Source organism: Chionomys nivalis, chromosome 14 (assembly GCF_950005125.1).
Source record: "Chionomys nivalis chromosome 14, mChiNiv1.1, whole genome shotgun sequence".
Taxonomy (NCBI): Eukaryota; Metazoa; Chordata; class Mammalia; order Rodentia; family Cricetidae; genus Chionomys; species Chionomys nivalis.
Genome location: NC_080099.1, coordinates 18,588,174 through 18,613,845, shown reverse-complemented (window position 1 = coordinate 18,613,845; position 25,672 = coordinate 18,588,174). Strand labels below are relative to the sequence as shown.

General features: G+C 40.5%; 1 protein-coding gene across 5 annotated transcripts in view; it reads right to left on the bottom strand.

The window, feature by feature from the left end:
* The window catches only part of Spire1 (spire type actin nucleation factor 1), a 124,385-nt gene that overhangs the window by 26,447 nt on the left and 72,266 nt on the right, over positions 1–25,672 (bottom strand). For all 5 annotated transcript variants that reach the window (XM_057788428.1, XM_057788431.1, XM_057788430.1 and 2 more), the window contains exons 5-8: positions 15,574–15,651; positions 11,657–11,821; positions 8,179–8,265; positions 6,828–6,957 (exon numbers count right to left, since the gene is read on the bottom strand). In XM_057788428.1, the coding sequence (XP_057644411.1) occupies positions 6,828–6,957; positions 8,179–8,265; positions 11,657–11,821; positions 15,574–15,651 (460 nt within the window). The remainder of the gene's footprint in view (positions 1–6,827; positions 6,958–8,178; positions 8,266–11,656; positions 11,822–15,573; positions 15,652–25,672) is intronic.

The window sequence follows — 25,672 nt, the reverse complement described above, 5'->3', positions numbered from 1 at the left end:
TTTTATTCAAAAATTATGTTCATCAAATAATAAGTATGTTGTAAACGATAATATGTGATTGCCAGGAACTAAGAATTTAAGCATTTTCATCCAATGTGCAAGAGTTTTAGATGTCTCAGGAAAGTGTGTTGATGAGAATAATTTTCTACCCACCATTCAAAAAAATAAAATACTCAGTTCTACATTCAACTATATCCCAGATTTCCCTTGCTAAGTATAACAAATAAAATAATACATATTCTCAAACCACTCTTCAACCAAGTCTACTAATATTTTTTATTGAGCTCTTTTCTGGTACATGAACATAACTTTTGAGTAAAATGATCACAGCATACAAAAGCAGTATTATTAATTCTTGGGTAATGAAGTTCATCTACCACTTACTCCCCACAATCTAACTGAACCCAGGTCTTTATGCAGGGTAGACAAGTACTCTATCAACTCAGCTACATTCTTGGCTCCTCTTTGTGTTGTTTTTTGGGTCTGAGTGAAATCCCTAACTGAGGCTTTCATTTTTCAGCTCCAAAAAGGACAAGAGTGAAGGATTATAGTAAGATGTTTAGAAAAAAGTACCAGTGGCATAAATAGAGGCTGAGGAACAATAAATAACAGTAACTACAGACTTACTAGGAAAAAAGGAAATGGCCCATACACCAGTAGGGAGTAGGTAAATACATCATTTAGACATCAGCTGAAAGATCATGTCTTAATAAATCATGTTTTGGTTTATGTTTAATGATGAAAGATTTTCAGCCATAATCCATGTTAAACCAAGAGAATGTAGATTTTGTAGTTTATGTCATTATTTAAAAATTTTTAATTTTATTTTTTATGAATTAAAGTGTGTACGGAGGCTGAAGGACAAGCTTGGATATCACCATTAGGATGCTTTTACCTCCTTTAAGACAGTGGCCTGGATATTCTGGAATAATCCTTCTATTCACTGTGATGATGAGTTGCTCTCACCGTTAATAAAAAGCAGTGGCGCACGCCTTTAATCCCAGCACTCAGGAGGCAGAGGCAGGTGAATCTCTATGAGTTTGAGGCCAGCCTGGTCTATAAGAGCTAGTTCCAGGACAGCAGGACAGGCTCCAAAGCTACAGAGAAACCCCATCTCAGAAAATCAATGAATGAATTAATGAATGAATAAAATTAAAAGCTGATTGGCTGATGGCTATGCTGGGGAGACAAAGGGCAGAGTCAGAGGAGACACCATGAGACACAGTGAGCAAGATGGGAAGTATATACATGAGGTAAACGAGCCTTGGGCAGCACACAGATTCACAGAAATGGGTTAATTTAATTTATAAGAGCTAGTTAAAAAAGGAGCTCAAGCTATTGGCCAAGCATTTATACTTAATATTAAGTCTCTGAGTGGTTATTTGGGGAGAAGCCTAAGGAAAAAGAAAAGTCTGCTTACACCTGGAATTTACCAATGAGGCTAGACTGGTTGGCAGTGAACCCCAGGAACCCTCCTTCTCCATCTCCCTCAGAGCAGCAGTTCCAAACATGCACCGCCACGCTGGACATATGTATATATGGCTTCTAGGACCAAACACAAACCCTCCTGCTTGAAGGCAGGTGCTCTCCTGACTGAGTCGTTCCTTACCCCTCACTGTTATTTGTAATGCCCGAGCTCACAGAGGATGCCAGTGGATTTTGAAACCACGGATAATTCTCTTAGTCATTAAGACATTTCTCCCACTATCTGCATTGTTTCTACTTGTAATTACAAGGAGAAAACATAAAAATATCTAGAGAAATTTGTTTTTTCAAGTTAATCCTGGGCTGGGCTATGGTGGCGCACGCCTTTAGTCCCAGCACTCGGGAGGCAGAGGCAGGCGGATCTCTGTGAGTTCGAGACCAGCCTGGTCTACAGAGCTAGTTCCAGGACAGGCTCCAAAGTCACAGAGAGAAACCCTGTCTCGAAAAAACAAAAAAAAAAAAAAAAAAATCAAACACTTTGCTGGAGAGATGGCTCAGTGGTTAAGAGCATTGCCTGCTTTTCCAAAGGTCATGAGTTCAATTCCCGGCAACCACATGGTGGCTCACAACCATGTGTAACGAGGTCTGCTGCCCTCTTCTGGTCTGCAAACACACAGACAGAATATTGTATACATAATAAATAAATAAATATTTTCCAAAAAAAAAAAAAAAAGTTAATCCTGCCAATTCTATTCTAACCAAACACCCCAAAATACAAGTCTATAGTAAAACCAAACGCAATCTCTTCCTTTCCATTTGAGGTTAAAGACTAGTTTAAACTCAGAATTCTAGAAGCAAGACTCTCAGAATAATCATTTTCTTTCTTTTGAAAGAAGTATTTATTTAATGTGTACATGTGCACATGCCATGTGAGCACGCGCATGTGTGTGTAAGACAACTTGTGGCAGTCCTCCTTCTGTCACGTGGGTCTTACTGAGAACTACTGGGAAATCAAGCTTGGATCACCAGGCTTGCTCAGTTCTAAACATTGTGAAACATCAAAGCTCATGATGGAAATATGGTAAACTCAACATAAATTTGTTGTTTAGTTTTACTAAAGCAGGGTCCCCTTCCTCAGAGTTAAATAAAATCTTAAGAAGTGAAATGAAGAAATACAAATGGCCGGGCGGTGGTGGCGCACGCCTTTAATCCCAGCACTCGGGAGGCAGAGGCAGGCGGATCTCTGTGAGTTCGAGACCAGCCTGGTCTACAAGAGCTAGTTCCAGGGCTGGAGAGATGGCTCAGCGGGTTAAGAGCATTGCCTGTTCTTCCAAAGGTCCTGAGTTCAATTCCCAGCAAAAAAAAAAAAAAAAAAGAGCTAGTTCCAGGACAGGCTCCAAAACCACAGAGAAACCTTGTCTCGAAAAACCAAAAAATAAATAAATAAATAAATAAATAAATAAATAAATAAATAAAATAAAAATAAAAATAAAAATAAAAATAAAGAAATACAAATGAAAGACTAGGTCAGAAGTCCAGAAGCTCCTAACCTGTGGTCTCAGCATGCAGGAGGCCCCAGCCTGGTCTCTACATAATGAGTCTGAGGCCTGTCAGAGCTACATAATGAGACTCTGTCTCAGGAAAACAAACAAAAGTCTGGAGCGATGGCATACACCTATAACATCTGCGATTAAATCAAGACCACCCTTACTTACAGTAAGTCTGAGGAGTACCTCAACTATATGATGCTGTCTCATAACACAAAACAAAAAGTTCCCAGTAAGAAAAGTCTTGTACTAGAATGTTTCACCCATGATTCTACCAAACCTTGAGAGATGAAATAATTCCAATCTTTTCCAAACTGTTCTAAGACACAGAAGAGGGAGGAACACTGAAGCTAAAACACAAAGAAAGAAAACAAAACCTCAACAAATACCATCAAGCCAGTCCAACAGCACATTAAAGGCCACACACCATGACTAAGTGGGATTTATTTCTGGAACACAAGGATGGTGTCCTGGCTAGTATTTACTACCTTGACACCTAGATTCACTTGAAGAATTGCCTCCATCAGACTGGTCTGTTGGAGACTGTCTCGAATGATGACTGACATGGGAGGGTTGGCCTATGCTGAGCCAGTGAGCAGCCACAGCAAGCAGTACTCATCCATGGTCTTTGCTTCAGCGCTAGAGTTCCAGTTCTGACACCCCTCAATGAAGGACTGTGACCTAGAAGTGTAAGCTGCAATAAATACTTTCCTCTCCTAAATTGCTTTTGGTCAAAGTGTTTATCAAAGCAAGAGAAAAATCAAACTAGAAACAATTAATGTGATATATAATTAATAATGTATAGAGGATAAAAAACATGATTATCTCAAAAACTTCAGAAAAAGCATTTGACAAAATATTAACACTTTGCCGGGCGGTGGTGGCGCACGCCTTTAATCCCAGCACTCGGGAGGCAGAGGCAGGCGGATCTCTGTGAGTTCGAGACCATCCTGGTCTACAAGAGCTAGTTCCAGGACAGGCTCCAAAACCACAGAGAAACCCTGTCTCGAAAAACCAAAAAAAAAAAAAAAAAAAAAAAATTAACAATTAACACTTTCAGGTTGAAAACTCAAAAAGCTCGGAACACAAAGAAATTACTTTGCCATAATAAAGTCTACATATGAAAAGCCTACATTACATTCTCCTAACAGTGCTGACATCAGAAACAAAGCAAATATGGTCTTTCTTGTGTTCATCATAGTTCCAGGAATCCTAACTAAAGCAAACAAATATTCCAGTTGGAAAGGAAGAATAAAATTGTCCCAGTTTACAGACAAAATCTCATATAAAGAAAACCTTATAGATGCCATTAAAAACAAAACAAAATGGCTAAAGCTAATAGATTCAGGGGCTGGAGAGATGGCTCAGCAGTTAAGAGCACTGGCTGCTCTTCCATAGGACCTGGGTTTGATTCCCAGCACCCACATGGTGACTCACAACCATCTGTAACACCACCTCCCTTTTCGGATGTCTCTTCTAGACTCCACAGGCATCAGGCATTCACATGGTGCAAACTTATATATAGACAAAACATCAAAACACATAAAGAAAAATAGTAATAAAAATCATTTTTAAAGTGCTATTAGATTCAGTCAAGTTTCTTGATAGAAAGTCAATGTAAGACAAATGTATTATGTGTTGATATAACATGCAAAAAGGAACACAAAAAAAAAACAATACCATTTGTTACATCACTGAAAAATAATAAACTATTTAGGAACATTAATAACAAGAAAAATTATAAGACACAAAGATGGTCTATGCTCACAGATTAGAAGAATTAATACTGTTAAAATATTCATATACCAGCCAGGTAAAGATAGTATACATCTTTAATTCTAGCACTCAGGAGGCGAGGCGGATCTCTGAGTTCAAGGCCAGACTGGTCTACAGAGTGAGTTTGGGAACAGCTAGGCCTACATGGTAACCGTGTCTCAAAAATCAAAACAAAGAAAAGCCATATACACAAAGTCACCTACAGATTCAACTCCATTCCCTGCCCCCCCAAAAATAGAGTTTCTTTTTCTTCTCTCCCTGTGCTCCCTTCTCTCTGTCCCTTGTCCCTCCACTTTCCTTTTAAGGTTAGACACTATATACCCAGACTGGCCTCGAATTCATGATGTTTCTACCTTCTGCCTTCTGAGAGCTGGGATTATAGAAGTTTATTCCCATGAAAAATCTTTTTTTCTTTGCTGCTTTTTTTTTTTTTTTTTTGAGGAAGGGTCTCACCATGTAAACCAGATTGACCTCAAACTCATAAACACCCATCCACCTCTGCCTCTCCAGTGTTAGCAATAAAGGCATGTGGAAAACACTCAATTATGAAGTTATATCTCCAGGCCCCCAGAGAATCTTCATTTTAAAAAAATTATTTTAAAGATTTATGTAAGTATATACACCACATACATACATGTATGTGTCCTCAAGGGTCAGAAGCATTGCGGGGCGGGGGGGCGGGGGCTGCACCACATTCCCTAGTTCTGGAGTTACAGAGAGTTCTAAGTTGTCATGTGAATATTGGGATTCGAACCCATATCCTCTCAAGAGCAAACAGTGCTCTTACCTGCTGATTCATCTCTCCGGCCTTCTACCCCCTCCATTGGAATCTTAATAATCATTTTCCCAGAAATAGAAAAAAAACACTCCTGAAATTCTTATGGTGCTATGTGACTGTCCCTTTTGGGCTCATGTTTGGAGGGGGACTGTGGAGCCTGCAGGGCACAGGAACTGACTCAGACGTAAAGTCATCAGAGGACATCTGGAAAGCACTTCTGTCCTCTCTGCTTCACACTCCCGACACTCCTGCCGTTCCTGGACTCTTACAGGTGAGAGGCAGCTTACTTTATGGGGGAAAGGCTTACTGACTACACAACACATAGGGTTAATGCTTAAAATACTAACAAATGCTAATAACTCAATAATAAAACAATATCTGATAACCCTGACTTAAAAATAAGCAAAGAACCTAAAGAGACAATCCAAAGGTGACACAAATAGTTCACAAACACATGAAAGAATACACAAACATCAATCATCAATCACTAGGGAAATGAAAATCAAAACTACACTGAGAAATCACCTTCCGTGTCAGGATGACCTCTGTCAAATAAACAAGCTCCTCAAAGACCCAGCGGTAGTGAGTGGAGCAAGGATGCAGAACCAAGGCATCTGCTGCTGCTGAAGAGGGCACTATGGACAGTCTTCAGAACAGAGCTGAGGAAGGCTCAGGGGGCAAAAGGCTTGCTGCACAAGCATGAGGCCCTGACTCTGGAAAAGCTGTGGCCCCAATGGTGGGAGGGGTGGAGATGATGGATGGTTCCAGGGGACTGTTGGGCCAGCTAGCTTAGCGTCAACAGTATGCTCCAAGCGCGGTGAAAAACTGTCTCAAAACATGGTAGAAGACAGCAGCAGACCCCTTCATGCTGACCTGTGGTCTCTGCATGGCACACACAGGAGCGCCCACACCCACCCACACCCATGATCAGAAGGATTCTGAAAGAAATGAAGTAATACTATGTGTCTGTCATCTACAGTTGTTCACATGTCAGTTTAGCAGGGCTTTCTTTCCTCTTTTTAGCACAATCTTATTTAGCTCTTATAGAAAAAGTATCCTAGAGGCTACATCTTTTATCCCCCCTTTCTGCTGGGGCAGCACAATGTTCTCATGTTCAACATCAGAGAAGGGAAGACCTGTCATATCAAACGTGAGGGTACATGTGAGCAACAGCTAGGAGAGGAGGGGCGGGAAGGAAGGGAAGACACAGGAGAAAGAGAACTGTGGGTTACTTTTACATGTATGAGTAGAAACACAATTTTCCTAACAGTGACTCGTGAGCACAGGAAGTGGGGACTTACCTAGTCTGCTCCGCCTAATTTCTTCTGGTGACACAGGCCGCAGCTTTCTTTCTGCTTTAATTTCTTCTAATATTCTTTCATGGAGGCTTCGTGGTCGGGGTGGGGTTGGTTTCAATTTCCTGGCTGATGCCTTGGAAAGGAAGAGCAATGGTTAGAGACTCAATTAGCTGTTCTGACTTTATTCATACAATACAGAATTATGAACTGTATTTCACTGACTGTCATGTTGCACAATAAAAGGCTATTCAAGTCATTCAATATCAAGATTTCAAATTTTTAAATTTTCTATGTATGTTAATATATATAAACCAGACAACAATTCAAGGGAGTGAGTTTAGACCTTCTATCTTGTGACATTCTGGGCAAAGACCCCAGACCATCAGTCTTGGTGGCAGACACCTTTACCTACTGAGCTATCTCACAACCCCCAATGTCAAGACTTTTAATGCAATAGGAGATTACTAGGTCTCCCAGTGATTTGATCACATGTATTCAGGTAAACTGAAGTAGTCAGATCTGCTAAAGTTATAGTCATGTCCCCTTTATGCTACTGTTTTGAAAACTAACTATACTGTTGTCATTTTGAGACTCAAGTCTTATTCTATAGTCCAGACTGATCTCACACTTGTGGCAACCCCTCATCTCAGCCTCTTGAGTGTTGAGATTATAGGGTGAACCACAACCCCTGTCCACAGAACCATTAGTAACTCACTACCTTGAAGTACTACTGTCTACAATCTATTAAGGAGGACACTGAGGCTGAGAGGCAGGTTAACTTGTTTAGAGCTCCATCAAGCTAGACTGTGTTGCTAGTGTGAACTATCCGGTTCTTATGACTTCCCTTTCTTCTGCTTCACCCTTGCTGTTACTTTATGCACATAGGCTTGACATGGTTTGACGGAAGCCGGCTATTCAGCCAGGAGGAAAAGAAGTAAGGAGAAACACAAACAGCATTTCAAACAGCATTCTGAGTCTATGGCTTAGGAAAAGCCTGGCCCAGCATTCTGAGTATATGGCTTAGGAAAAGCCTGGCCAACAGACTGTTAACAGAAAAGTGAGGACACATTCACTGTAAAACACCATCAGCATGACAGTGTGGTCTGAGCAGTGTAGCAGCATGATCTGAGCTGGAAAACCAACCATGCCAGACACCGTGTGGTGTGAGTTTTCAGCTGTTACAGCAGGTATTCAGCCAGACCATGCACTGTGACTCGGATTGTTATAATTGTATTGAATAACTGAAGGTATGTCACTGTGCTGTAGACTGTGGTTTACAGGTGGGCTTCATACTCTCAAGGGAGAGCTTGGTAGAGAGCTCCTGTCCCTGGGGAGACTGTGCTAAGTTACATACTGGATTTAAAGGAGGTCTTGATCTGATGAAGTCAAGGATGATCTCATGAGCACTCTTTCTTAACCGAGGGGGAATGTCACCATTGACCTAAAAGGAGACAAAAAAATAATATGTCATGTGAATCGAGAACCTATCACTGTATGTTCAGTAACTGAGACTCTGACTTCCCAGATAGCACAGGTGTGACTCTGTCTTTCTTAAGGGGTGGGTTTTTGAGATAAGGTTTTGAACTCATAGGCAGTGTGGAAGGTGACCCTGAACTTCCAAACTTCGCATTTCTACATCCAAAGTGCTGGGGTCACAGATATGTGTCATCAAACATGTCTTTGTTTCCCAGTCTAACTTAAATAAAACAGGCTGAACTACCACCTCAGGCCTGGTTCTTCCCCTGTGACAACTGCACTGGGATCTACCCAACGCCACTCCCTTCCTCCATGTGAACTATACCCAGGTCCCTCAGCAGCAATCGCTATAGAGCACAGCCCAGATGTGAGTGTCAGTGCCTAGCTTAAGAAGTAGAGCTGTAGGACCGAACGCAGGCCTGATACAGCATGACACTTACTCACGGATTTCCTAGTGCTGAGATTTTTAAAATCCACTGATATTATACAACTTAATCTGACATTCTATACTTAGAATTCTAATTCTAAACAGATTAATATGTCCTTCTAATTAATTTTCACATGCTTCTAATAGTCTCTCCACCACAACAAGATGAAAAAAATGAACAAAGTCGGCTTGCAAGTTCCAACATCCACACAAACACATCACATGAGCTGCTCTTCTGGTGCTTTTGTTTTTGAGACTGTCTTATGTATCCTAGACTGGCTTCCAATTGATATGTAGCTAAGAATGATATCAAACTCCTAATCCTCCTTCTCCAGCTCCCAAGTGCTGAGATTATGTGCATGTGCTACCACTCCTGGCTTTATCTTCAGTGCCTTAGAGCTACAACCTGGCTCTCAACCCACTGTGCACCAGCAGCCATTCTGAGGACGGGAGCTGAGTGGAGACAAAGTAAGCTAGAGTATGTATAAAACAAAAAACACTGCTATTGGGCCAGCAGATCATTCTCAGTTCATAGAACAATTTCCAAAACAAAACAAGCAGTCTCAACTGAAATAAGAAATGGTTACAGATCAATGAATTATAGATTTCAAGAAAATAGAGAAACTTGATCATATTTCAGGGGCACATAGGTGTAACTCCAATTCCAAGGGATCTGGCACTTTCTTCTGGCCCCTTTTACACCAGGCACACACAGTGCACTTACATACATGCAGCTGAAGTACTCAAATGAATAAAATAAATAGATAAATCTTAAAGAAATAGAAAAAGAAATGTGTAACATGAATTAGTTCAAGAACAAAGGATGTCAATGCAAACAGTAAGCAAGGAAAGAAAGAGCTAGGACAGCAATATTAACAGCAGATAAGACAGATGCCTCAGAAACAGCTAACAAAAAAGACAAAAGCAGACACCAGATACCGAAAATGTAATAATTATAAGTAATAATAATTACTTGCAGCCAGGTGGTGGTAGCACACACCTTTAATCCCAGCACTTGAGGGGCAGAGACAGAGGCAGACAGTTCTCTGTGAGTTCCAGGCCACCCTGGCCTACAGAGCTAGTTCTAGGACAGCCAGAGATACGTAGTGAGACCCTGTCTCAAAAAACAAAAGACAAAACAAACAAAAAAAAACCAAAAGTATATATGTACCAAAGAATCAAACACTGAAAGTGAGATGAAAATTTCTAGAATAGCTGGAGACTTTAATACTCCATTTACAACAGTGTATGGAACAGAAGATCAACAACATAAAGGGATTTGAACAACTCTGTAAATTAACTAGAACTCTCCACTAGTAAAAGAATATCTGCCTCTTTCCCCTCACTTCCTCTGCCTCTCCCTCCCTCCTACTCTTTTCTGAGACAGACTTCCTGCCTGCACCTCCTGAGTACAGGGATCACAAATGTCTGTCACCACACCTGGCAACAGACTTTCCTGTCTGTACCTCCTGAGTACAGGGATCACAAATGTCTGTCACCACACCTGGCGACTGTAGAATACATATTTTTCTTAAGGGCTCAAGATTTCTCAAGCACAGCAAAACTAGGTTAAAAATTTAAAAGATGCGGTATTCCACACTTGTAGTCCCAGCAAAAAGGAGGACAGAGAGAGTCTCAACAAGAAATGGAGGTGACAGGGGAGAAGAGGCTCACAAAGGAGAGATTTTAAGGCAGAGCTTACAGGGTTTGCTGAGGAGCTGGATGTTCCTTTCCTCAGAACTCGGCTTGAGGACCTCACTGTATAGCTATTAATAAAGATGTATAGAACAGGATACATAAAACAACCAGTTTATACCTGACACTGAGGTGATGAGTTTAATGAACTCTGATACATCCACAAGCTAGAACATATGGAATTACTTATAAGCACTAACGATACGGAAGAAGACTCACAATGTGAAACAAGATATCAGGTTGTAAACTGAAATCAGCCCATTTTGTCTAATAAAATGTAGAAAGAAAACCGAGGATTAAGCGAGGCAGAATGGCACCTGTTTGAATCCCTGGCACTCAGAAGGCAGAGGAGAGGCAGGAGGAACACTTTTGGGTCAGTATGGCCTATCACAGGTCAGGCCAGTCAGTGCAAGATAGCAAGACCCTCTATCAGAATAACAAGAATAACAACACACCCACCAGAAAACCCAGGGCAGGGGGACGAATATGAATGCAAATAACGAAGCAGCATAACTGTCTTAGGGTTTCTATTACTGGGACAGATAGCAAGTAGGGGAGGAAAGGGTTTATTCAGCTTACAACACTGAAGGAAGTCAGGACAGGATCCTGGAGGCAGAAGCTGATGGTAGGGGCCATGGAGGGGTGCTGCACACTGGCTTGCTCTCCGTGGCTTGCTCAGCCTGCTTTCTTATAGAACCCAAAACCACCAGCCCAGGGATGGCACCACCAACCATGGGCTGGGTCCTCCCCACTGATCACTAATTGAGAAAATGCCTTACAGCCGGATCTCATAGAGGCATTTTCTTTATTGAGGCTCCTTCCTCTCCGATGACTCTAGCTTGTATCAAGTTGACACACAAAATCAGCCAGTATAGTAATAAAATTTCTCTTTGGTTATGAAGTTGTATGTTTATAAGTTTCCTTTATTGAACTTAATGTATCTTCCAGGTTTTCTACAATGATCAAATATTCTTTTTTGCTTTTTTTCTTTTCTTTCTCTCTTTTTTCTTTTTTCAGACAGGGTTTCTCTGTGTAGTCCTGGCTGTCCTGGAACTCACTCTGTAGACGAGGCTGGCCTTGAACACAGAGATCTGCCTGTGTCTGCCTCCTGAGTGCTGGGATTAAAGGTATGTGCCACCACTGCCCGGCAGTGACCAAGTATCCCATGAGAAGAAAGAATACTGATTAGCCCATTTCCAACCAATAACCCACAGGCAACCGTCTGAATGCTTACCATTACTTTCCTCAAGGTGTATCTTTTGCACCGAATGTCATCCATGAGCATCTCATAAGGGGTAAGCTGGTATTCAATGGGCAACGGGTTGTACTGCCGCTGTTGGACCTTCTTAAGTTTGACCCCATTTCGCAAATCCCGCATAACCTGTACCCAGAATCGTGCCTGAAAGAACCAAGTATGGATCATTATCAATAAATAAATCCACTAGTTTTCTCTGAATGGTTACAGTCAAAGAGAATAAAGGAAAAGCATGGATATTAAACAAGTAAAGGAAACAATTTAGATTTTAGGATACCATTAGATGTGTAGGAAGTCGGTAGGCTGCATTAGAAGACACATGTCCCTTTGGTAGTTTGAATGTAACTGACCCTCATAACCTCATAGGCAGTGGCATTATTGGGAGGTGTGGCTTTGTTGGAGTGGATATGACCTTGCTGGAGGAAGTGTGTCACTGTGGGGGTGGGTTTTGAGGTCTCTTGCTTAAGCTTCGCTCAGTATAATTTCAACTTCCTGTTGCCTGCAAGATGCAGAACTCTCAGTTATTCCTCCAGCACCACCTCTGCCTGCATGCTCCCCACCATGATGATGGTGGACTCAACCTCTGAAACTATCGGCGAGCCACCCCAATTAAAAGTTTTCCTTTATAAGAGTTGCTGTGTTCATGGAGTCTCTTCACAACCATAAAACTCTAAGACAGTCTCCATTACTACTCTGCTTCCTGAAAGCATGTATTCCCCACACCATGACTTGGGGTCTGGCCATGACAGCGTGGTCAGTGGATAGTGAGAGTGAGAAGACACTAAAGACTTCAAAAGCACAAGTACTGCAAACTGTTCTTGTGCTTCTTCAAGCCTGCTCGGCTCTGCGCCCACAGCTGCCCTGCAGGTTGGTGAGTGAGCTAAGGTCACGTGACTGTGCTGTGGCTACTGCTGCACACACAGATGTAGGACACATGTACTTCCTCTTCAGCTTCTGTACCAGCAGCTGCTTTGCCTTCCTAAGTGTGTCTCACCAACAAGAATAGTGAAGAACTGACATCTTGTGTTTTATAAATATGAAATGCTCAGAATTACAATTTTTATATTATCTAGTACACATCCTATAATCAGTTTTCCTATCTACAAATAATAAGATGCTCTGTCCACCTTCAAGAGTTCTAATAAGATGAAATTTACAACAAATACTTAGCATAACAAATACTAAAATGTGTATTGTTCCTTCACCACTTTGTTCTCCTGTCTTATCAGCGAAAAGTTAAACCAATACAGTATTTAAAATGTAACTTACCAAAATTAATGTGTCTTCAATAGCTACCTAAAAATGTTTATTATAAGATAAGTCATAAGAATTTTCCACATTCAGGTATACAGTTCACTGACAGAGGAAGTGGTTTGTATGCATGAGTTTCTAAATTCTAACTGCAATACCAAACCACTTTCTCTATATAAAATAAATGATTACATTTCTCAAAATCATTTTTCATTTATAATATATTAATACACTTTGTCACTCTCTTCTGAGGCTGCAACTCGGATCATCAGGCTGGGCATCAAGTGCCTCTGTCCACTGAGCCTCTGCTGGTCTGCCTCTAAAGATGTTCAGTTCTCCACCCCTTCTTCCTCCTCTCACTCTCATCTTTCTAGATAGTTCACCTGGGCGATATTGGAAGATGAGGCGTAATCTAGCAGAAGGAACTCCCCTTGAAGTTTGTGAAGTTCTGGTCAGTGAATGCTTCAGTTTGGATTATTATTTTAATTATTATTTTTCAAAACTTAGTGACTTACTACTGTTATTATTAGGTGTGATGTATATACGTGGGCGTGCAACCCCACGGAGCATATGGAAGTCAGAAGACAACTCTGTACAGTCAGCCCTCTCCTTCCACCTTTTCTTCTCTAATTAAAGAATGTACATTTATTTATGTATTTTGTATGAACATGTGTGTATGTGTGTGAGCATCTGTGTGCCGTGCCATGCCTGTGGAGGTCAGATGACAACTTCCAGAGTCAGTTTTCTCCTTCCACTGTGTGGGTTCTGTAGATCAAACAGGCTTGAAGGCAAGTTTTTTATCCACTGAGCCATAATACCTGCCCCACAGTAGTTTTTGTTTACTTTTGAGTCAGGCTCTCACCATGTAGACTTGGTTGGCCTGAAACGTGCTATGTAGCCCAAGAGCTAGTCTTGAACTCATAGCAATCGACCTGCTTCTCCCTCTGAGTGCTGGGATTAAAGGCATATGCCACCACACCCAGCTGTTGCTAATCTCTACACACACACACACACCAAGTCCCGTTCCTACCCCACCATAAACCACATCACAAGCAGTCAAGCTGGCCTAGAATTTGCTAAGTAGTAAAAGATGACTTTGAATTCCCTGGAGGTCTGTCTCTATTTCCCAAGCACTGGATTACAGGTGTGTACTACCATGCCTGGTTTTGTTTGCTAGCTTCTTCAATGAATGGGGAAGACTACAGAAATATTATGTTACAAATATTTTTTATGCCATGTGGTGCACGCCTTTAATTCCAGCACTCGGGAGGCAGAGGCAGGCAGATCTCTGGATCTCCATGAGTTCAAGGCCAGCCTGGTCTACAGAGTGAGTACTAGGACAGCCAGAGCTACGTAGAGAAACCCTGTCTTGAAAAAAACAAACAAAAAACCTCTCATTAATAGCAAACGTATATTTCTTACACACTGCCACAGTATTCTATACAAAGGAAAACAGATGATCAATATTACTCTAAAATGATAGACTAGCTTTTTTTTTTTTTAAAGATGGGGTTTCCCTGTGTAGCCCTGGCTGTTCTGGACTCACAGAGATTCACCTGCATTTGCTCCTCAGTGCTGGGAACACCGCGTCTGCTAAAACTAGCTTTTAAGACAATGTGTGGGGTAGAGAAAAGGCACAGCAGTTAGGAGTGCACACTGTTCTGAGTTTGGGTCCTAGCACCTGTATCAGCTGGCGCACGCCTTTAATCCCAGCACTCGGGAGGTAGAAGCAGGTGGATCTCCATGAGTTTGAAGCCAGCCTGGTCTACAATAGCAAGTTCCAGGACAGGCTCCAAAGTTACACAGAAACGCTGTCTCGAAAAATCAAAACAAAACCAAAATTAAAAAAAAAAAAGAAGAACTATGGCAAACAAAAACTAATATGGTCAAGAGAACTTATTCATAGTTCTCAAATCTGCATCTATTTTAAAAGCTCTTTCACTTAATAATATCATTTCTATCCCTTTAAAAAAGATTTTAACTTTATTTATGTGTGTGTGAACCTGAGTAAGTTTAAGTGCACTGTGTCTATAGGAGCTCTCAAAGCCACACAACATCTGATCTGGAACTGGAGTTGGCTGTGAGCTGCCCGGCTATGTGTGCCTCCCTTGATATCTGGAAACGCTTTACTTAGCACTTCCCGACATCTACTGTCCTGTGCCCAAGACCTGAGCGCAGGGACTCAGTACCGACAGGACTTAGCAGGATGCCTGAAAAGAAGTGGCTACTCAAGTGTGTCATCTGGAAACACCATAATCACCTGTTCTAGAAAGTATCTCCTAAATCAAGACTGTGTTATAAAAGGCAGAGACTCCATAGGTCTGCATCCACAGAGCTCTCACCCAGCAAACGTTCACTGGATAAAAACTGCATTGCACTGCTAGTCTCACATCCTGACACAGAGCTTCTGTTCTGAGTACAAAAGTGTTATTTAAGGTATTTGTAATTATAAATATTAATAACAATATTTCCAGACACAATGGGGCAGCTCTTTCAAAATTTAATGAAAATATTTATTCACTTTTAAAATCAAGCATTCAAATTTATGTACTAATTTATAATTCAATCCTTAATAACCAGAACTTAAAAAAAAACCCAGTATTTTTAAAGCTAAACTGACCAGAAAGCACACCCAATTTCCTTACCCAGTCTGCATTTTTCAGGTCCTCCAGATCTGTGCTAGATTCATCCGTCTTTTCCATTTCTTGAATCTTCTTAAGATTCTAGCGGTTAAAATAAAATTTAAAAAAATCATAAAAATTATATTAAGCTTTCTTATAAACAAATTAAACTCTAAAAGTTCTCTTCAGAGAAAATGTAGACAGACGTATCAATGAAGAAGACAGTTCATTAAATCTCATGGATAATTATTTCCTTCTTTTCTTTAATTTAATTTTATTTTTTTAACTTACACTCTCTTCTTGACTACTGAAATCTCTTGCTAAAAACAGCTCTGCATTTTACCGGCTAGGGGAGCAGTCTCCAGCCTGGCCATTCCACACTGCCTCTCTTCCACTGCCCCCTCCTTTTCTGCAGACATCAGTTCAACTGAAACTACTAGTTCTTCACACAGAACTTCCTTTCTTCCCTTTTATTACAAACTCTCTTGTCATCTATGAACTCTTAGCTTCACGTTAGGTTCACATCTGTCTGTGGCTCCCCCTAGGCTTCCTGAGGCAGAGTTAAGAAGAGCTTTGGAACTTTGGGATGCTTGGCACGCATTTGTGACGGTTAATCTTGATGGTCAGCTTGACAGGATTTAGAATCACCATGGAAATAAATCTCTGGGTGTGTCTTAGAGTGATTTTTAAAAATTGGGTTGAGGTGGAAAGACCCAATTTAAATGTGGATGATACTATTCTACACGCTGGTGATGGAAACTGAATAAAAGGGAGAGAAGCAGCATTCCCATCGCTACTTCCTGGGGATGACACGTAAACAGCTCTGCCTCATGCTCCTGCTGCCGTGCCTCCCTGCTGGCCAATACATACCACACACCCTTAAACGCTGAGTACAAACAGTCTCCTTTTTTTTTTTTTTTTTTTTTTTGGGGTCAGGTATTTTGCCCAGTGACAAGAAAAGTAACTAATACAATATTTGTCAAGTAATTTATTTATAAACTTCAATTGATAAAATGCCTTTTAAATAGCATCAACTCAACACTGGCAACTTGTAAGAGAATACTGATTAATAAAACATATATATAGGACAGTGAGATGGCTCCATAGATTAAGGCACCTGCCACCAAGCCCAATGACCTGAGTTAGATTTCTAGGACCCACAGGATGGAAAGAGAGAACTTACTTTTCCAAGTTGTCCTCAGACCTCTGCACAAATGAAATGCACATATATGTGTGCATGCATGCACAGGCACAAGCACACACACTCACACACACAAATAAATGCAATAAAAATTTTGAAAAGCATTATTTACAAATTAATTATAAACACACTGTATTCCATACTTACTAATAGCAAAATTCAACTTTAACATATGTTATTATTTGCCTGTTTGCTAACAGACTGAATTTAAATGTACTATATGAAACCTAGCTTGTTCTACATGACATTATAAACAAAACATTTTTAGCTTCCTAACATTTCATACTATCCATGTGCAAAACAAAGATAACACCACCAGCTTTTTTAAAAATACTCAATAAAGAAACATTAATGCAGGAAAAAAGATGACCCTGAACACTGAAAATGTGATACCAGTAATGAATTCTTTCTTCTATCTTAGGGGAAAACAGAAGAAAAAAAACAACTTATTTCTAGTTATTTCAGAATGTGTTTACACAATCTTCTTAAAAGTCAGGAGTTCTTCTGAGATGCTGAAATAAGACACATGCCATTCTTCAGGATTGTGGCTTTGTCAAAGTTACCCAATCTGGGTCTTCTGTTCACCTATAAAATGGAAGTATCACTACCCACTCCTCTACTGTAAGTAAGTATTAAAGGAAGTGACACATTAAATTACTGACACACTACTGGGCACAGAAAAGAGACCTAAGCATAATTCCCTATACTTCCTAAATATAAAAAAAATCACATTTCATTATACCATACAATATATAAAAACTTAAAGCATACTCAATTTCTACATTTGTAGCCTTTTCAGAGAAGCAATTTCTCAAGCCCGTAGATGAGTTTTTCTGTGCTAGCTCAGCTCTAGATCTTTAACTTATCTGAAACCTGGATCTTTCCTAAGGTGTTTGTCTACTGGTACGGCCCAGAGTAGAGGCCTAGAACAATAATCATGACAGCTAGTAAGTGAGAAGCATTCAGTGATAAGACAACCAAAATCTACCCTAATCCATTTTATAGAGGAACTGGGACTGATAAGGGTCAAGTTCTACTTATTTTGTTAAAAGGAACATTCATGAATACTTAAGAATACTAAAAACACACAAGGAAAAAAGAACAAAATTTATGATTACTAACTTGTCTTTGCAAAAAAATGTCATGACCTTACATCAAAATCTGAACAGGGTTCCTCACTGTCTATCATTTAAGATGTACCAACCTGGTAAACAGTATTTATAATATTCAAAATCCCTGTGTTTTTTTTTTTTTTTGCTAGAAGTTAGATATTTTTATCTTTTTGTTTGTTTGTTTTTCGAGGGAGGGTTTCTCTGTTAGATATTTAAAAAAAAAAAAACTCTGATGATTCAAAACTATAGTCTGAAGTGCACACTCTCCATGAAGTATCAGAGTCACAGCTGAGTGGGGAGGAACCACACACAGGCAGAAACCCTTACTGGGTTTCCCAGATGTTATTGAAGGTCTACGCAAAAAGGATTTAATGCCTGAGAGTATATACTATTCTATTGATTGAAAGAGTCTTCTGGGTTCTTAAATTACAATGGTAGAAGAAAATGAGTTGAGGAGAAGAACTGCTTCTGGGCAGCCTGGGACCACAGCTTCCAGACTAAGAGTCTAGGGAAACAGCACTGTCCAGTCCACAGAGCTGGAAGGAGCCTAATTCCTGCTGTTCCAGGCCATTCCAGATTTGCAGCACTACCCTGAGGGCTCCCTCTGTGTCCAATGCTCACCGCTGATAGATCTTTCTCAATGGGCCACCCTGACCACACCCTAAGCCCCGCCCCCCCCACCTCTAGCATTTAACTTAGTCTACACTGTTTCCAAAGAGCACCCTGGCCTTAAAAGTCTCTAGGACAGACTGGGGGTTTGTATTCTGTTCACCTCCAACAATAAGAGCAGCATTTTTAAAGGTTTATTTTATTCAGTAGTAGGATTCTCAAATATGTAGAACAGTGCTTTGTACAAGGTTGGCACGTAGTAATTGTTCTATAAATAAATTAAGACACTTTATATCATATATTAGTGCTTAAATTTCTTTACAGCCTTACATAAGTCAACTTTAACTAGAGCAAATTCAATCTGAGAAAGGAATTATTCAGAGGAATTCTCCAGCCTTGAAATTCAAAATCCTAAGGGAGAGTTAGGGGTAGAGATGTATGTGCCTGTTCAGGAAAATATTTAACTTGAGTTCATACTATGTACAAGTGTTACATTCAGCCAAACAGATAACAAATAAATAATTAAAAAGAAATTTATTTCTAAGACCTGTAGAAGAATGAAGTAATTATGTCAGCAGCACATGAGGCCAGCTGGCTCAGGGGCAAACTTGTATGTGACTGCACCTTCACAGTGTCTTTTCCTTTGTTTCAGCTAAAGACTTATTGAAAAAAGTTAAGTGTGCCCATAAGAGTTCCTGTCTGACGTCTTTGTAATGTAAGCTAAGCATCTAGAAGTGTTATGGTCACCACCTACTTTAACATGATATGTATGTGCCTCATGACTCTGAACTGCACAGGCCCAGGGATGTATCCACCATGTTCCCTTCTTAAACGTAGTAGGCCTGCAACTGTGCTCACCCCAGTGATTTTGTATGTAAGTATATGCAGGCTTCCTTTGTCTGAAAGGCACTCGCTGCTTCTGGAACAACTACAGTACTCTCCTGGCCAGCTGTAGGTAATAAACCTCCCTCTATTCTTTGACCTTCTAGTTGTGCTTATTTACTTTGCAGTCTCCAAGGAAAAGAACCCACAGTTTGGTTATAATTACAATACTTATCATGTCAGCAAGATTCAACCAGCATCAAAATGGACTGGCTTGACATCTCAGTGCTTTAGAAAAATCACCAGGTATTAGAGGTTTGATGTTCTAACCAATACCCCTTTGCTCACACATAACTAAGAGTTCAGCATGGGGCTGCTCTCACGTCCAATAGGAACCAAGTTTTTTTCTATCATGTTCTTCTTGTCATTTAAAGGCTCCCACAGCAAGCACTACAGTTTGTTCAATAATTATAAACCAAAACGTAACAAAATTCAGGAGGTGGAGCAGAGCAAAATGCAGGATTATATAGATGCAGTGGAGGCCTAGCAACTCAAAGTCATGATTTAATATGCTCACATAATTCCAAAAATATCAACTTCTATGACTTTTAGTCATATGGTAGAATGGCATGAGAAGCAATAATTAGATATATTTACTCCAAACTCTACTGCTGGAAAGTCTGCCATGGCTCAATCTCTACTCTCTCTCTGACTAAATATAGGTCTTTATACTCCTTGTCTTTACTTCATTGGGATCAAATTCGTACCTCCCTACTATGAAGAAAAAAAAATCTGTTTTCTATAATATTAAAGGTAATTTAAATGAATGACCAAAGAACATCCTTTGTCTTAACTTTCCTGAAAAGCAGCAAACATGGTTGTCAGATACGAGCTGTGTGACTTCTCATGCCTTAGCTAACTGCTCTGATCCTCAATTGATTTTGTCATTTGTAGAAGGGCCACAATAAGAACTCTTAGATTTTAGCTAGGTGGTTTTAATCACAGCACTCTAGAGACAGAAGAGGCAGATCTCTTTAAGTTCAAGGCCAGTCTGGTCTACAGAGCAAGTTCCAAGGCATCCAGAGCTACAGAGAGAAATCCATTGCCAAAAAACAAATAAATAAAAAGCCAAAACAAAACAAAAAACAACTCTTAGATTTTGATAAAGGATGCAGCCGGCTCATATGCAGAGACTTAGCCACGTGGGCAGAATGGATGTGTGAGCCGAGGAGTGCAAGCAAGGGCTACTTATGAATTCACATTTCACCTCCAGGACGCTTTACTCTTAGCAGATTTGTTTCAGATGACACCTCTTTCTAATCTCTTCATGAAGCTAGAATCCTGACTCAGAACAAATGAATAAAATTGTCGAAAGTCCATAAATACTACAATTGTACATACAGGCCTGAGCAAATGTGTGGCTCAAAATGTCTAGTTTTCCAGTTAACAAAAAAGAAGTTGAATTATTTGAAAGTAAACTACAAATCTGTCCTATTTCAGAGATGAGCTTCTGTCCTCTTGTTGATTCTGTTTTAGCTTCTGAATGAATTTTTCTTGCATAATGTAATGACAGATGCTGGCCTATGCTTAGAATGTGGTGAGAAAGCTCTAATTGGGAGCGCACACACTTGCTAATTAACTCTTCCCTTTCTGGTGAAACCATTCTCAGCTAGCAATTAAAATATCTCCATGCCAACACATTGGTTATTGGCATCTTCAAAATCAAATAAATAAAATGTACTCTGTATATCACATACATGCCAAATGCTCCGAGTATAATTCATTTCAATAGCTTCAATGCCAGCTCTTACACAAATGCCTTTTGATTTTAAAGATCACCATTTTTCTCAGCTTGGTAACCATTTCAACCCAGGTGTCATTTTCTCTGTACATGAGGACTTGGAAGAAATCTTTCATCTTCTTTTGTGCAAAAGCTTCTTGTGAAAAACTATTAAAGCGGGACAGTAGTGGTAAGAACAAGGATACCCTGGACAGAGATTATTTAAATGTCGCTGGCTCAGTGAGCATTCTTGTGTACACCAACATTTACAACAAAAGAAAAAAACACAAGCAGCAACAAGGACCTTGAAGGTTACAAATGATGAATGAACTAATTAAAATGAACAAATGGCTACCATTCACACAGACATCTGGTTGTGATTCTCTGTCAAAAAGTGATATGTTCACCATTTGGAGGGATATAAACCCACTTTAGGAATGGGAATATATTTCCAGCTAACTTAAATGCCACAGTTGAATTGCTAGAGGTGTAGAGAACAAGCCTGAGGGAGGGCCAGGCAAGGAGAGAGAGAAAGCTGATAAAATGTTCTTCAGTATAAGACAGGGGTCTGTGGCTTTGTTTCTCTGATTCTCACAAGCAAGTATCTCAGTGTGAGCTGACGTGGAGTCTGCACTATGACACAGGTGGAGGTGCCTGTTTGCTTGACAAGAGAATGGGACTGGAAACATTCACACAGGTCTCCTGAAAAACCAACTTTCACATTTTAAAATGTAGTTATGGTATCAAAAACGATTTCATAACAACTGAATTCCAAAATTGCTCTCCCAGAGCATTTAATATATGCATATATAAATTCTATTTTAAGAAAGATATTTTAGTCAAAGTCATCTTCAAGATAAACTGAGATCAAAGATTTCATCATGGAAGTCTTTTACTTCCATGGAATTTCTTACACAGGACTAAGTAAATCAGTGTATATAAGTCACTGAGTAAAGCTTCTTGGTGATAACAGATCACAGTGTGTAAGATGCGGATAGAATGCTCGGAAAAATCTATAAGGAGCTATTCTAATTTTTAATTCAGTTCCTCAGCCCGGAACTTCACTGCCTGGTGAACTATTAGTAACTACACACTAACTGGCACCTGGCAGTCATCTTTCCATCTTACTGCATTTTGTTAATCACAGGACAACATCAAGCCATCTGGAAGAACTCAATGACAAGTTTTTGCAATGTCATATGTGAGAATAGTTTCAACATCTGAAGTCATTAGAATAATGCCATTATTTGTGGAAGGTGTGCATGCTAGGTATGTGCACACATGCATGTGGGTGCACATGGACGTGTTTGTGTGTGTGTGCAAGACCATGGGTTAACAGCTGGTGTCTTTCTCCATCACTCTTCTCACGTTTTGAGACAACATCTCTTACTGAACCTAGAGCTCAGCAATCTGGCAAGAGTAGCTGGCCGGCAAGCCCACGGGATCCTCCTGTCTCTATCTACCTAGTTCTACTATTATAGGCACACACCACGCGGCTGAATGTTGGGGTTCTGAACTAAGGTCCTTCTCAACCATGAATAATCCCATTTTAAAACAACAGTAACTATTAGTATTGACCCAGGAGAAAAGTATTTCCTTCTCTAGGACAATTTTAGAAAAAAAATTTGAATTATGAAAGACCAAAAAAAAAAATCTACTTACTTTTCAGTATAACAGATTAGAAAGTCAAAAGTGAATAATTTAACCTTGCTCTTTTTCAATAATGAAACTATTATATCCTCATTTACATTTTCTAATTTGTAAAGTTAAAACCAATAAATAAATACTTTAAAAACACATGTCCTTAGGGTAAGGAGAGCATGAAGTTCTGAGTTCAAAGCCCTAGAGCACACATAGAACACTGCACACATGTAACCTCAGCACTGTGTGGGGGAGGCCAGAGGCAGGAGGACTGCTGGGGAGACTCCCCATCTCAAGGGCATACGGTGGGGAGTGATTGAGCAGGACACCCGACATTCTCCAATCAAGAAGAGAGAAGGCTGAGAAAGTTAAAAAGCAAAGGGGGGGGAGGGAAGATGTAGTCTCAGACTCCTTCCATGAGTTCTATGAGAGGAAAAATTATGCACTGGGCCTAGAGAGATGGCTCAGCGCTTGCTGCTCCTGCATAGACCTACATGTGGTTCCCAACATCCAGAATGTAGCTCAAAACTGTCTGTACCTCCAGTTTCAGGGAATCTGATGCCCCCTTCTGTGTTTTATAGGCACTGCACACACATGATGTACTTACAAACATGCAGGCACAATAAAAATATATCTTTAAAATACAAAGAAAAGGATTGAGTCAAAACCTGACAAACATAAATCTAAATTCTAGGTTTTTAAATCTAATTTGAGTAGACTCTTTATCCTTTTTTAAAAATCTACCTTATTTTTAGCTGTAGGCAGTATGTGTGGAGGTGTGCACTGAGTGCATCTGTCCACAGAGGCCAGCAGGGCTAGAGTTACAGGTGTTGTGAGCCCAGACGCCAGTGCTGGAAACCAGACTCAGTCTTCTCTCTTACCTGCTCAGCCCCAGTGTAGATCTTCAGAAGAGAACATGGAGAAAAAAAAAAAAATGGAAGCATTAACTCTTTCCTTCCCCCTCCAGCCCACAAAGGGCAAGCTTGGTTTCCTGTTCTCTCAACTCTGGCCTCTCTGGATGTCAGGCCTTAGCACTGGTCCAGAAACATCAAACACCAAAAGTGGCAGCTTGCTTCCTCACCCTACTTTCTGGCCGAAGTTCCCTGATGAGCACAAATTTATCAAGATCTCCATTTTAAAAGAAAGCCATCTTTAAAACACAGCAGCTTCATTTCTAGAAAACCGAGTCACTAAAGACTAACTGTATTTTGTTTCCTTCACTGTGTGTTCCTGCAGGCTCACATGTGTGCATGTGTGCAGGCCAGCAATCAACCCCAGGTGTAGGCCCCTTGGGAGTCACCACCTTGTTTTAAGGAGAAAGGGTCCCACACTGCCCCAAAGCTTACTGAGGAGGTTGCAGGGATCTACCTGTGATTACAAACTCATGAGCCAAGGCCTCCAACTTTTGTACCTGGGCTATAGAGATTAAACTCAGGTCTTCAGCCCATTACTGACTGGCCTATCTCCCCAGTCCTCTAACTATATTCTGTAAGTGCTAGTCATAAATAGCACCAGAGATGGCAGGTGGTGGTGGCGCACACCTTTAATCCCAGCATTTGGGAAGCAGAGGCAGGTGGATCTCTGTGATTCTTTTTTTTTTGTTTTTTGTTTTTTTCGAGACAGGGTTTCTCTGTGGTTTTGGAGCCTGTCCTGGAACTAGCTCTTGTAGACCAGGCTGGTCTCGAACTCACAGAGATCCGCCTGCCTCTGCCTCCCGAGTGCTGGGATTAAAGGCGTGTGCCACCACCGCCCGGCAGGGATCTCTGTGATTCTGAGGTGAGCCTGGTCTACAGAGTGAGTTCCAGGACAGCCAGGGTTGTTACACAGAGAAACCCTGTCTCAAAATAAAGAAATAAATAGATAGATAAACAGATAGATAAATAAATAAATAATCAAGTAAATAAATAGCACCACAGAGAAACCCTGTCTCAAAATAAATAAATAAATAAATAGTCAAGTAAATAAATAGCACCAGAAAGAAGACTGTCTCTAATATATAAGTTCATGTATTTTGTTCAGGAGGAGTGTTCCATGGCATCTCCATGGAGACAAAGTGATCTGCATATGCTCAAAGGTTTACTACCTGACTAAAAACAGAGGTATTCAGCCACATACACTAAACAAATGCAGTCAAAGGTCAGAGTCCCAAACATACAAAGGTTTGCTTAGTGCTAAAGAATGCATTCATAGACTAAGCAGTCACAAAAATAGAGACTCTATGACCCACCCCATTTCAGACGCCCAATTTCCCCTGTGGAGTACCCTTAGGAGATGCCCTTTCTGACAGTGGTCCCTGGGTCTGAAGAGCTGCCCCCCTCTTTCTCTTCCCGTCTTTCTGCCCTCATCTCCTAGCCCTCGCTTGGGCTGCTTCATTCACCTCTTTGCTCAGCAGCATCCTAGCTTCAGGCCAAAGTCAGTTTTGGAATGTGGCTCAAGCCCTCTGTCTTGAATTAGCTCCATTCATGCACCCATCACACCTTTCTTACACTGTGCTGAGCTGACTCCTGCTTAACGTGCTGTGAGGATGGACCAAGTTCATCCTGTTCACCACTGGACCTCCAAGGCAAAAGGAAACAGCAAGAGCACTTAACATACGACTTCTGTGATGACTGAAAGAATTAATGTGCACAGACACCTTAGGATGCTATCTAGCACAGAATAAGTGACTAAACGTAGCCCGATACGTAGTATGCACGCTAAAGAACTGCTTTGGGAGTGAAATCGTTGTGCCCACATTCCTGGTTTCCTGAAGTACAGTACCTCCTTCCTTCACGAGCATGCCTAACTAGCAACAGTTACTGCATCCTGTCAAACTTTCACCATCATTCCCAACTCCTGCATTGTTGCTCACAATGGGACTGACAGAAGCCTACGTCATGTCCTAGTTAGTCTCTCATCTCAAGCTCCATTTTCATTATTATTATTATTATTATTATTATTATTATTATTATTATTATT